We start from the raw sequence: 12252 nt of genomic DNA on the forward strand, positions 1-12252 counted from the left end.
CTCCCCTGCCCTGCGGGAGGGCTGAGGTGCTGACAGCGGCCGGGGACCTGTCAGACCGGGGTGGGGGGAAATGTTGCTCTTTAACCCTTTGCCGGGCCCGCAAGGCGCTTGGCTTTCGCCTGCCTCTGGTGAGGCGTTTTCGGCGCAAAGGCACCATCCTTTTCCCCCGCTCCAAGTCCCCGTCCCGAGTGCCGGATGTGTGGCGACGTCTCCGCTCCCGGGCCTCGCGCCCCAGGGGCAGGATCTGGCTCCCTGCTTAAAATATCCTCAAAAGCCGAGCAGAACCTCCCTCCCTGCCGGCGTGTCCTCTCTGCGGGTGGGTGAGGCGGCTAGGAGGGAGGCGCAGGGCTGCGGTGCGGTGCCAGCCGATGGTTAAAGAGCGGTGTTGGGGGGAGGCTGCGCTCCCCTGGGCCGGCGCTGGGCTCCTCTCTCCTGCTCCACACGACCCCAGGGAGGGTTGCAGGGCTCGTCTTCTCGGGCGGTCTGCGCCTCTGCTGGGCCCCGGCTCCTCGCCCGTGCTCTGGCAGACCCCTGCAGCCCGGCGGCTCTCCCTCTCCCGGTGCATCCCAGACCTGGCGTGGTCCAGCCTGTCTGGGGACTTCCCAGGCGAACCAGCCCTAGGTACTCGCCTGGCCGACAGCCGCAGGTCCAGAGTCAGGCTGTAGCTGCTCGGTCTCGTAGCGACATGCGAAGTTCAGGGCAGTAAAACCGCAGTGGTGCCCGTTCTGATCGGGATCGGTCCTGAAGGCGATGACTCCCGAAGGGAGGGGACTCTAATTTCTCTGAAATTTAGGTTATTGCTAGCATTTTATTTTTTATTATCTTGTTTACTTCCAAACAGGCACTAGTTCGTATCTGAAACCTTGTTCCAACCGTGTACATAATTGTCCTTCTGTGTCTTAAAATCTGCAGTGTTGTGGAAATTCAGTTTTCCTTTAAAAAAGTAAACCTTACGCAGTGCATATTTATAACATCACTGTCTTTTAAAACAATGATATAACCATGCCATAAATGAATATTGTGGTAAGAATTAACAAATGCAGGCTTAAATACTTTAAAGCCCGGGTTTTGACCAAAATTATTTGTACTAAATTCTTTAGTATATTCATATTAATACTGCCTTAATTTTCAGTTTTAAGATATCAAACAAGTAGCACTTCAATATTGCCCTGTTAGGCAGTGGAGTATAAGCCACTCATGCAATTTGGTGTTCTCATTGTGAAAGGTAGGAGGGATAGCTCTGCATTGCACACTCATTTTAAAATATGTTTCTAAAACTGAAGAGATGCTAGGATGTAAACTGTGTGTTTCTCCCTAACAAAAATAATAGCTATACTTGAGCAATAACAAAGTATTTTTTAAATTATTGTTTTCATTTTTAATTTGCCTTCAGTCATTAATTTTCCTTTTATGTTTTTTTCCTTACCAGCATAAACATTTTATTGTTGATTAATTTTATCTCTTGTACTGGAAAATAAAAAGAATACCTCTGTGTAATGAAAATACTTTTTAAAAATACATTTACGATACTTAAATATTTCTTTTGAAGGGTTAGTATGAATAGCTTTTATTTTCTGTCTTTAAATGGGAGATACAGAATTATGAATTGAATCATCTTGCTTACTTTTTGCGTGACCATAATCATTCGAATGACTATCCTATAAGTCACGCTAAAATTCAACTTATTACAAAGTATTGTTTTCAGTACAGTTTTAGGTTAGGGTTCTTTTTGGGTTTTAGTTTCGCTCTGATTTTTAAAAATTTTTTTTAGTTCTCAGAATCCTGATTGCACAAATAGTGCAGTAAAAAGCTGTGAGAACAGTATTTGTAATAGTGATGTGTTAATGTGTAAGTTTTATGCTGTCAGCAGAAGGTGTGTGACACAGGACAGTACAGCAGGGTTTCTTGATACGAAATACTGTTCTTGTGTCTTGATACACTATCAATAACATCACTGGGAAATAAAGACTTTCTCTGCTCTTTTTAGAAGCACTGTAGAAAAGGAAGGGAAGTGCTTCCCTCCCTTTTTTACATTCACCAGGGAATTTGACTGAAAAAGCCTAGACTGTTCCATAGTATGTTACATTTAGGAACAAAGCTGATAATCTTGTTATTCTGAGTTTCCTTGGATAAAACACAGCATTTGGTAAACCCATCACTTCTTTTCCACAAAATATTGGTATTTTTATCATGGGACGAATGATAGGGAAAAAGGGCAGGGGAGTGGTTCTGGTCCTTTTTCATACCTGCTCAGCATGATTGCACTGAAGTCACTGAAATTGTGTTGGTGCCGTTTGGACTAGAATTGAGAAAAAACATATGTGTGTGTTTTAAAACATCTTTGAATGACTTCCATCTGCCTAATGTCTACCAATAATGATTATATAATAGCAAGAAATAATCCAATTTGACAGTCTTTTTGTTGAAACGTTGAACATCAGCCTACTGTGCAGAGAGGGTTGGCTTGTCACACACTTTCACTTCAGTGTGGATTTAACAAAGCCTACGAAAAGCCTGGTATATCAAACATGAAGTTTGTTGAAATTATTCAGTAAAATTTTTGGGTTTGCTTTTGCTTGAGCAGTGATCAAAAGCATAAATGTTATTTTTCCCTCAAAGACAGTACCTTCTACTGTCTGTAAAGCTGTACATGTAGCTGATATTGATAGAGTGGAATCTTGACTCCACTAAAGTGAGTAAGGATGCTGCTGCAAAATTGCATCGAGAATGTGTGCATACTCCAAAGGCTCACTCTGGGTTGCTGTGGGTCATGTAACAGGACAAAAAAGTTACACTACATGAAAAACTATCAAACAAAAAAAAATATATATATAACTGAGAGAAATTCCATGATACTTTGTGGTGACATTATGGGGTATTTTGTGCGTAGCTTGGTGTATTCACTGTCTATTGATCAGTAAGAATGTTCGTAGTAGAACTGCCATTCTGGTCAATATAGTGAAATGCTAAATTATGGCTTGATCGTATCAATTATGTAGGCTGATTTAGATCAGTTGGAAGGATTCTTATCTGAAAACTACTGCAAGTAGCAAAAAATGAGACCATAGCCTTGAAAAGCAAAGACTAAATCTCTTACAAGAGATTACATCCTGGAAAATGGTCACTTACAAAAGGACTTTAGCAACCCTGTCTTCAACTGAATACAGGTTTTCAGTGTGGCATTATCATTCAGAGAAGTTATTTTCTTCTAGTCAGATGTGTGATGCTCTTGTGTTTCAGCATATAGGTGACATGCAGAGACAGCACAGTTCTGTCTGTTCTAGTTCTCCTCCTTCTCTGTGGTGAGAGATTGGTCTCAATCCGTCTTGCAGTGATAATGTTTCAAGCCTCCTTTCTTCTTCTCCTCCCCCTTCTCCAAACTACAGCACTGCCTTTTCTATGCCTTCTACTACACAACCTGCAGCACATCCTCTCTTCCTGTGTTGTGAGGATCTTTGTGGATGAGAAAAGAAAGCCACTGAATGCAGTCCACTTTGCAAATGTTCCTTTCTCTTCCAAATGTGGACTGTCACACTGTCATTAGAGCTGAAGTGCAGAGGTGAAAATTCTGAGCCAGATATGTGAAAGTGGCATGGGAAGTGCAAAGCTGTAGGATACAGTAAGTTCTGTTGTTTTCCCAAGTGTTTTGACTTCATTTGTGTAAGCATTGCTTTGGCCTCAGAGGGAATATACCAAGATAGGAGTAGAGATGGAAATTAGGACAGGAAGGAAAGCACTCAGGAAGACAGCAGTTTGCATTCTGGTTGTGCACCTACTCCTACCCAAGAAAAGGAGCAATTGATTTAAAAAACCTGTATAATCCTTGAACGTGTAAACCAGAAGCAGTCAAGTAGGTTTAGGGAAGACATACTGGTATGTACAAATGATACGTGAGTTAAAGCTTTCTTGGACATTGATTTTTGGTTCTCTTGTAGCACAAAGTAAGGTGTAAAATTTTGGAAAATAGAGATAGCTTCAACAGTGAGTACCCATATCTGTATCTAATCATATACTATTTGCCTTAGAAGTTACTTATTTGAAAGCAACTTGCTGAACATAAATTGCCCATTAAATCTAAGTAAGAATTTAAACATGATTAAAGAAGATTTGTGGGCCTCAATCTATATAGAAACCTAACTTGCACTGAAATAAAAAATGACAAAGTATCTTTGTGGCTTTAAGTAGATTGCAAAAATGTTTTAATAGCTGTGACGATATCTGGGTGTGTACAAAGGTCAGTGTCTTAGTAATTTTGGAGGGGTTGGGGACTGCTTCTTTGTTTGGGGTTTTTTGTTTGTTTGTTTTTGGTGGGGTTTTTTTGTTGTTGTTATTGTTGTTTCCAAAATAAATTTCCCAGCTCTGAGGTATATTTATGGTTAATGTTGAAACTATTAAAAGTTTTGCTGTTATCTGAAGCCAAGAAAGCCCACAACAGCTAACCAAAACCTCCCCCACACCTGTTAAAGAAAAGCCCAGAAAACTGGGGAGCTGTGCTTGAGGAGGGCAGAATAAGCGGGTAACTTCTTGTGGTGAACAATCCAATAAAAGTCATTGAGCTAATGGATGGTATAATTAAATGCATATACAGTACCCTCATGATCCCTTAGGTATGACTATGAAATTTGATGAGTCTTGAATGTTAACATCAGATGATATTCTCTTCAGCAAAAAACTCCATATTAGTTGGGGAGCAAATTCAATGACATTGCTTTTCCTTGAAAGATATTTCTCTGCCTTCACACCTTTTTCTGTTACTAAGAAGATTCCTTAAGGTTATATCTTAATTCTTAAATTCGTCTTGGATGTGGTGAGAAATGGACATGTATTTTTTCATCAGATAATTTCTGGTGAAGCATGGGATCACAGATTCTTACCCTAGTTTCAGACTAAAGAACAAGCTTTCCACAGGCAAAGCAATAAACTGTGGTTTTCCCTGAAGTATTCATGAATACTGTGTGGATATTATAACCACTTCTTTTAGCAGTCTCTCTGTTTGCAGTTTTCTTTATTAGAAAAGAGCTATGATTCATTTGACCACATACCCACTTCCTTTTATAGTTGGTAGGGTGAAATAAGTGGCTAGAAGGAATAACCTGTTTTAGAAGCAGGTTTGTGAACTTTACTGGTTTTGAGTGAAGTGACTTTGGCAGCTGACTCTTGAAGGTATGGGTGGAGGTGTGAATGGGGTTCAAGACACTTAAATTTAGGTGTCTATGTGCATATGCAGTGTTTAATATCCTATTATAGTCAGTGGAGCTGTGAGCAAATAGTTCTGGCAGTGGTTAACTGAATAGCTTTTTTGTCTGTTTGACTGGGCTGATTAGTTCTCCATTGAAAATAAAGGGACACTGGGTACCTGGCTTGCATAGCCGGTACCATTAGGTACCTCACTTACATACCTACATACATATATACAAGACATGCATCTTTAGGTTTTCACCTTTAGTGGCCCACATGTGGTACTCTGGGGTATCCCAGCTGGACTTCTGCTACTAGTCTGGTTGGCATGGGTGATTCTCCTAAGTTCTGTATCAAATCTACCTGTCCCAAAAAAGCTATCTCTGATCCCTGGGACATTGCAAATCACATTAAATACTTCTCTATAGGAAACTAAAGAGAATTAGTCAAAGTAGATATTTATACTTGATCAGATGAGTTGTACCTGGGAAACATACTTGGTGTTGTAAAACATATGAATCATGGTTGTGTTTCTCTGGTGCAGTTGTTTCATGGGTCTGGCAGATGTGAGGCCATCATTATACTAGAATTTTATTTTGTATAGCCTAAAAAGTAATAACAAACCTTTTTTATTTTTAGAACCTTATCTGGGAAGTCTGCTTTGTGAATCTTCAAGAGGATTCACCTGTGTATTGATTTGAATTCAATTTAAAATATGTAATAAGTGTAGATATTTACCTTTCCTTTCCCTTCTGAAAATACTATTTTTTACTTTTGACAGCTTTTCCCTATGTGTCATATTGTACACCATTTTTATACTTCTCCCCACCCTGCTCCCACCCTTCCACTTCAGCCCTCAATTATGCTCCACAGGTTTCTTCCCCAAGTCCTGGTTATTACCCAGCTCCATCTTTTAAAAGGCTTTCTGAGCAAGAAAGAACTTGTTTTCTATGGTCATTTATGATTAATTCACAGCTAACTTGTTTTTTGCCTGTGTTCTGTTTGGGGAAAGTACAAAGTTGTGGCTTTTACACTTTACCTATCTCTTCAAGCTTCTGCTGAAAGCAGCAGAGTTTTTAACGGTTGCTGCGATAGCACAATGAACAGCACTTTTAGCTCCTGAGGTTGCCAGTACTATCAACTGGGCTATGTCAGCAAAAGCAAACTATTGGCACTGCCTATCCCTCATGATATTTTCTGGGGATTTGTTTTTGTTTTGTGTGTTTGTTTGGTTGGTTTTGTTTTGGGGGTTTTTCTTTGAGAGTGGTGTGATGCATTTAACTGTAAAGACTTTTACCATTTTTACTCTAAATTGCTTTACATGTGAGAGACTCCATTCTGTTCCTGTGCCTCACGGTGATCTTCCAGTTTCGTCTTCTTTTTATCTTTTCCAAAGGTGATGGGGGCAGGAAAATGCCTCTCCAGTTTGATCACTGCTGTTCTGAGTAGTCCTTCTTTTGTTCAGAATTGATGGATTTTTCTTCCTTTTGGCTTGGCAGAATTTAATTTAGTTTTTAGCAATGCTGGTATCATTTTGCCTGTACTGTTTTTGTGATGCACATTCAGGTAGTTGAATGAGTTTTAGCTAATTAGCAGTTTGCTCCATTGTCAGTGCACTTGCTGCCAGGCAACATACACCCCTTACAAAACTGATCTTGGAAAATAACGTGGAGTTTTAGAGGCATAGAGAACTGAAGTAGTCTTTTTCAGGTACTTTATTCTTATAGATCAAATAAACCAAACATTTTAAAATTGGAAAGAGGTAGAGGAAAAAATTCTCTTGTATTTTGGTTGTATATACAAAATATCTTTCTAGGGCAACATATTCTGGTATCTCTGTTATAAAACCAATACAATGGCTGGCTTGGTTACGTAGTTGTTAAGTTGATGGTTACATTTTTACAGTTTGGCATTCTAGCAAATCCCCAGAAGACATATAAGCCATGAGGTACTACTGCAGTCTTTATTTTCTGGAGATCTAAGACTTACTGCTCCACTGGAAGACGTTAGGAAGATTGCTTTTCTAGATCTAAATAGCAGTTTTTTCTATGCCTTGGCCAAACAATGTTCTCTCAGAATAAGAACGTGGGGCATGACTGACATCTTGATCCCAGAAGATTGCATGGAGTGTTTAAAAAGGGAGGATAGTTTTATTTCATTATATGCTTTATCTGCTCAAATCTGAAAGATGTTTTTTCAGCCATGCTTGAGAATATTTTAGATCTTTAAACTATGGATTTTGGTCCACTTAGGGTAGGCCATGTTGCAACTCCGTGAGTGCTGGTTCAGAGATGTGTATGAGGAAAAGACGTGGTAGCATCTTCAGTGACTGCCATGCACGCTCTTATCCTGTGTGAATGGATTCGATGTTGCTTATCCATAATGAACAAATTGAAGATGACCTTAAAGTACTGGAAAAAAGTAGTCATTCCAATTGCAGAATTTGTCAAATAAAGTTGGGGGGAGAAAAAGCCTTAATGAGCATAAAATTGTTCATAAACAAGACCAGAACAATGATGGTGTTATCTTTCATCCTAAAAAGCACTTTTTCTGTTTAGTGTGTCTCTTCTTGTGGACAGTTTCATACTTAAAAACAAGAAGGCATCAGACAAAAGTAACTGACAGCAAAGGTGGTGATTCTACACAAAATGTGTAGTTGTGCTGTGGAATGTTGTGGATGCTAAAATTATATAAAGATTCAAAAAGCAAGGGCGCAGGTTCTCAGCAGGTATGTCAGCTGAGGGTTGCTATGTACAAAATGACAATTTCTGCCTCAGAAGGTGAACAAGCTGAAATTTGCTGGAGGTTGGGAGAATATTTCTGCAAAGTATCATTACGGGCCTGTTTTGTTCTAATGGTGATTTCAAGGCATCCCTTATTGGCTGTTTTTGGAGACAGGATGCTTGAGTAAGTGAGTTTTTAGTGTCATATGCTAGAATTGTTTAGATATGAAGTGATTTTACTAGTTCTTATTTAATGCTTTTAAAACTAAAAATATAAAAACTAAGTTGAATATCTTTTTGGAATGTCTTTCTGTTAACGTTTCTTTGTGTTTATTTATATCTAATCATAAATTACCAGAGATCACTCTTAACTGCTAGTTTTTGCTGTCTTTTCTTATGTTCTAGTTCAAGGTGTATACTTGAATGAAATTTACTGTAGTCGCTTAATCAGATGCTTAGTTAAAAATCTCATCACTGCATCACATATGTTGAAGAGTGTCTCTGGTTTGATAAGAATGGAAGAATGTTTTCATTTATGACTCAGGAAAGACTGCAGATAATTGATGTTTCACCCGTGATCTACAGTCTTTTGACAAAGAGCTACCTTGTGTTACACCTCCTGGCAGACTGAATTTACTGACTTGGGCAAAAGAGTAGGATCATGTTTTGTGTACTGTACTTTTGTGGATGCCCCTATTAACTTTGTCTGTGACTGTTGAAGCCTTCAGTGCCTTTGTTTTTTGGTTTTTTTTGTCAGAAGAGACAAGCATATTTTAGAATATAAAGATAATGTAGTGGATACACCATTGAATGTCATCTTTAAAGACCATTACTGAATATTATGTTTTGTACTACTTGCTTTCTATTTTTAGAAAAAAAAAATCCCTGCATTAGTTTTCCATCTGAAAAATAGAGACTTTTTTCTCTATTATAAAGGAAGTTGTATGAAGAAACCAGTTCCTATCCTTGAGGTATTAGGTTTTATGAAGTTGTTCACAGAAGAAGGATGGCAGATAAGTGGGTCCTTGTATCTGACTGAATTAAATTTAGTAATTAGAAGTACCCAGAGTGAAAAGTGCTGCAGCCCGTAAGGTAAAATCTACTCTACTGACACAAAATTAAATGAGGAGCTGTATAAGTTTAGTGACTTTTCATTTTATACGTGTCCTTAGATCATTGAGCATTATGTAGAACTGTGAGAGGCTGCTGCAGCACAGATTGGAAAAAGCCTTCAGAGAAACTGGTTGTTTCTCTTGATTCATTGGCATGGAGAGTAAGAGGTATTTTTGGGATTAGAGAAATAGCTGACCCAGGCAGCAAAAATAGAAGATAACTGTTGTCCAGGATAAAGTTCTGGTTAGAATGGATGGCCCCGTCTTCAAAACAGTTAGGCTTAATAGAAATAGGGGGACTGGAGCATTTCTTATGAGGACAAACTGAGGTAACTTTCCAACCTCCAAAGGAGATGACTGAGAGGGGACCTAATCCATGTCTGTCAGTATCTGAAGGGAGGGTGCCAAGGGGATGGAGCCCAGACTCTGCTAAGTGGTGCCAAGCAGTAGGAGAAGAGGCAATGGGCAGAACCTGATGTACAGGAGGTTCTGCCTGAATATGAGGAAGAGCTGCTTTACTGTGCAGGTGACTGAGCAGTGGAACAGGTTGTCCAGAGAGGCTGGAGATATTCAAGAACCCTCTGGACACAGTCCTGTGCCCTGGGATGACCCTGCTTGTGCAGGGGGGTTGATCCGTGTTACTCACCTAAATGAGGAAGCTCAATCCAACATACATTGAATGTAAGTAGCTAAAGTTCTGACCTACAGTTCTCAGTAGCCATTTGTGCACCTCTGTGTGTTTTAACTGCAAAGTGAAAGTATAACACAGTTAATACTGTGTTAGTATTAACACAGATACAGGTTTTGGGTCTTTTATATCTATGGCCTTCTAGCCTGAGGGAAGAACAACTGTTCTGCCATCCTCTTGCCTTGAGAAAGTAGAAATGGTACTTGCCTTAATTTTTATTGCATTTTTCTATACTGAATTTAAGCTCCTGAGTAGCTGAATGTTTAGATTTTATGTGCTTTGGGGAAGATAGACAATATGTCCAGATACACCGCTCACCTAATTTGGCAACAGATTACTTCATCCTGAAGATAGCTGAGTGTTTGCATTGCAGGGCTTTTCTAGTAAACACATCTACATCATATCTAGGAGTCTAGCATTTACCTTACAGGGAATAATAGAATAATGAAAATCAATCTGGGCAGCTGAATCTAGCACATGGAATAAAAACTATTTTCTCCCCCTGAAAGTAATCCCCTTCTAAATTCACTACTTGTGTTAGCACTCAGGATGGTGAACAACAGATTGGTATTAATCCTACCTACCTTTGTGATTTTGTGAATATTATAACATTCCCCTCACCACACCTCCAAAATCAAGACTTCCAGCCTTGTAGTCTTTCCTCATATAGTACTTACTCCTTTTCACTTCATTCTTTTAGTTAGCCAATTCTACACTTTTAGATGAAGATTTTATGCTGTACTTGAGATGTTGGTTTACCAGGGGTTTAGATAGTGGAAAAATGAGGTTGTTCACCTATATGTGAAGAATTATGTGCCAACTTCCACGTGAAATAGCGTTCTCTGCCACTTTTCTATGTTTTTTCCAGGTTATTAATGAAGAACTTGAATAAGGCTGGTCCCAGAGGTGCTCCCTGCTTACCTGTTTCCATCTTGGAAAATGGTTGTTACCCATGATGTTTGCTTCCTATCCATGAAGTGTCTTTTATTCCTATACAGTCGGATAGGAGTTTCTGTATAATAATAGTAGATACAGAACCTTTTCCGAAACTTCTGGAAAGTTCAAATACATTAGTGTCCAGTGGATCCATTTTGCCATGTGCCTGTTGACATTGTTACAGAAGTGTAGCAGTTTGGGAGGTGAATTTGATTTTACAGAAGCCCTACTGAGATTCGCAGTATACACCGAGTATATGCTCAATGATTTTATTCATCAGTATTAACTCATTTCTCTGTCTTGCTCAGGGTGGCAGTCAGACCTACACTAATCTTGGTAACTGTGGAGTGGAAAGATAGTGTTGCTATGAACTATTGTTTGTTAGTGCCTCTTAAACCTGAACCATTCCCTCCAGCCAAACAAATGAGACTGCAAATAAAGCATGCACATAAGATTTTGTGTCTTTTCACAAATTGTTCTTCAGAAATTCACATTCAGCACAGTGTGTGGTGATAACTTGGGTAGCTGTTTGCACAGGTGCGTTAGGTGAGCCGTGGTTAAGATCCTTTCCCTCTCTCTTGCCTTCCTCCCTGTAGTGCTATTTCGGGTCTGAATTGTTTCAGCCTCTGTGAAGCTTCACAAGGGAACTGTTACTCACAAAGTTAGTAGCTTTACCGTTTCACCCCTATCATTCACAAGGCTTTGCAGGATTGATCCCTTGCAACAATTTGAAACAGTGTAATATGGGAAGGCTTTAATTTCTTCACTTAAAAAAAAAAAAGAATGAGACTATTCACTATTAATTTTGACTTTATATAGTACAAATAAAGAGACCAACTTTTGACAACTGTAGATGGTTGCTGGCACATCTGTGTTTCAAAATTACAGTAACTGTTGTAGTCAGTGTGTTCATCAGTGTTTTCTTTCTTACAGACAAGAGAGTTTGATGTGGATAACCTGAGCAAAGCAGAACTGCGAATGCTTTTGAGTGTAATGGAAGGAGAACTAGAAGCACGAGACCTTGTGATTGAAGCCTTGCGAGTAAGTAATTTGGTTGTTATGATTTGCTTTTTGGCTATTTTTGAAATTCTCTTTTGCCACTTCCTTTATACTGTACATAGAATATTATTAGTGAAAGAGTAAATCGTGATTTTTAAAGTTTTAGGTTGACTAAATCTCAGTAATCACAAAATATGTTCTTGTTTAATTGTAGCCATTTGGTAATTCTATGTAATTTTGGTCTAAAATACCAACAAAATTTCAAAGAAATAAGTTAAAAACCTGTGAAATTGCTTCTTTTTAAAATTCTTTTATATTCTAAAGTCTGTTATTTGTGAAAGGAAGGAATAACATCAAAGAAAAATTCAGTCCATTTGTAATTTGTTCTAATGAGCTATATTCAGTCATACACTCTATTCAATGCTTTCATTTTCAGTGAGATGGAAGTAGGGACAAAAACCAGGTGGTCATATCCACTTAGGGAAATATTTTTGTGGCTTTTTTGGTTGTTTGCCTTTTTTTAATAAAAGGTGAAATATGAGATATATACTCTTAACAGCATTCACAAGTACTTGGTTAGGTTTTTACTGTGTTAGGCATATGTGAAGGTTAGTTT

At 38.8% G+C, this 12252-nt stretch overlaps 1 protein-coding gene across 1 annotated transcript in view; it reads left to right on the top strand.

Annotated features, from left to right (window-relative positions):
- CTTNBP2 (cortactin binding protein 2) overlaps positions 1 to 12252 on the top strand; it is a 149429-nt gene that overhangs the window by 68601 nt on the left and 68576 nt on the right. The window contains 1 exon segment of the mRNA XM_008632734.2: positions 11571 to 11678. Coding sequence (XP_008630956.2) covers positions 11571 to 11678 — 108 coding nt within the window.

This window comes from Corvus brachyrhynchos, unplaced genomic scaffold (genome assembly GCF_000691975.1).
Source record: "Corvus brachyrhynchos isolate BGI_N302 unplaced genomic scaffold, ASM69197v1 scaffold32, whole genome shotgun sequence".
Taxonomy (NCBI): Eukaryota; Metazoa; Chordata; class Aves; order Passeriformes; family Corvidae; genus Corvus; species Corvus brachyrhynchos.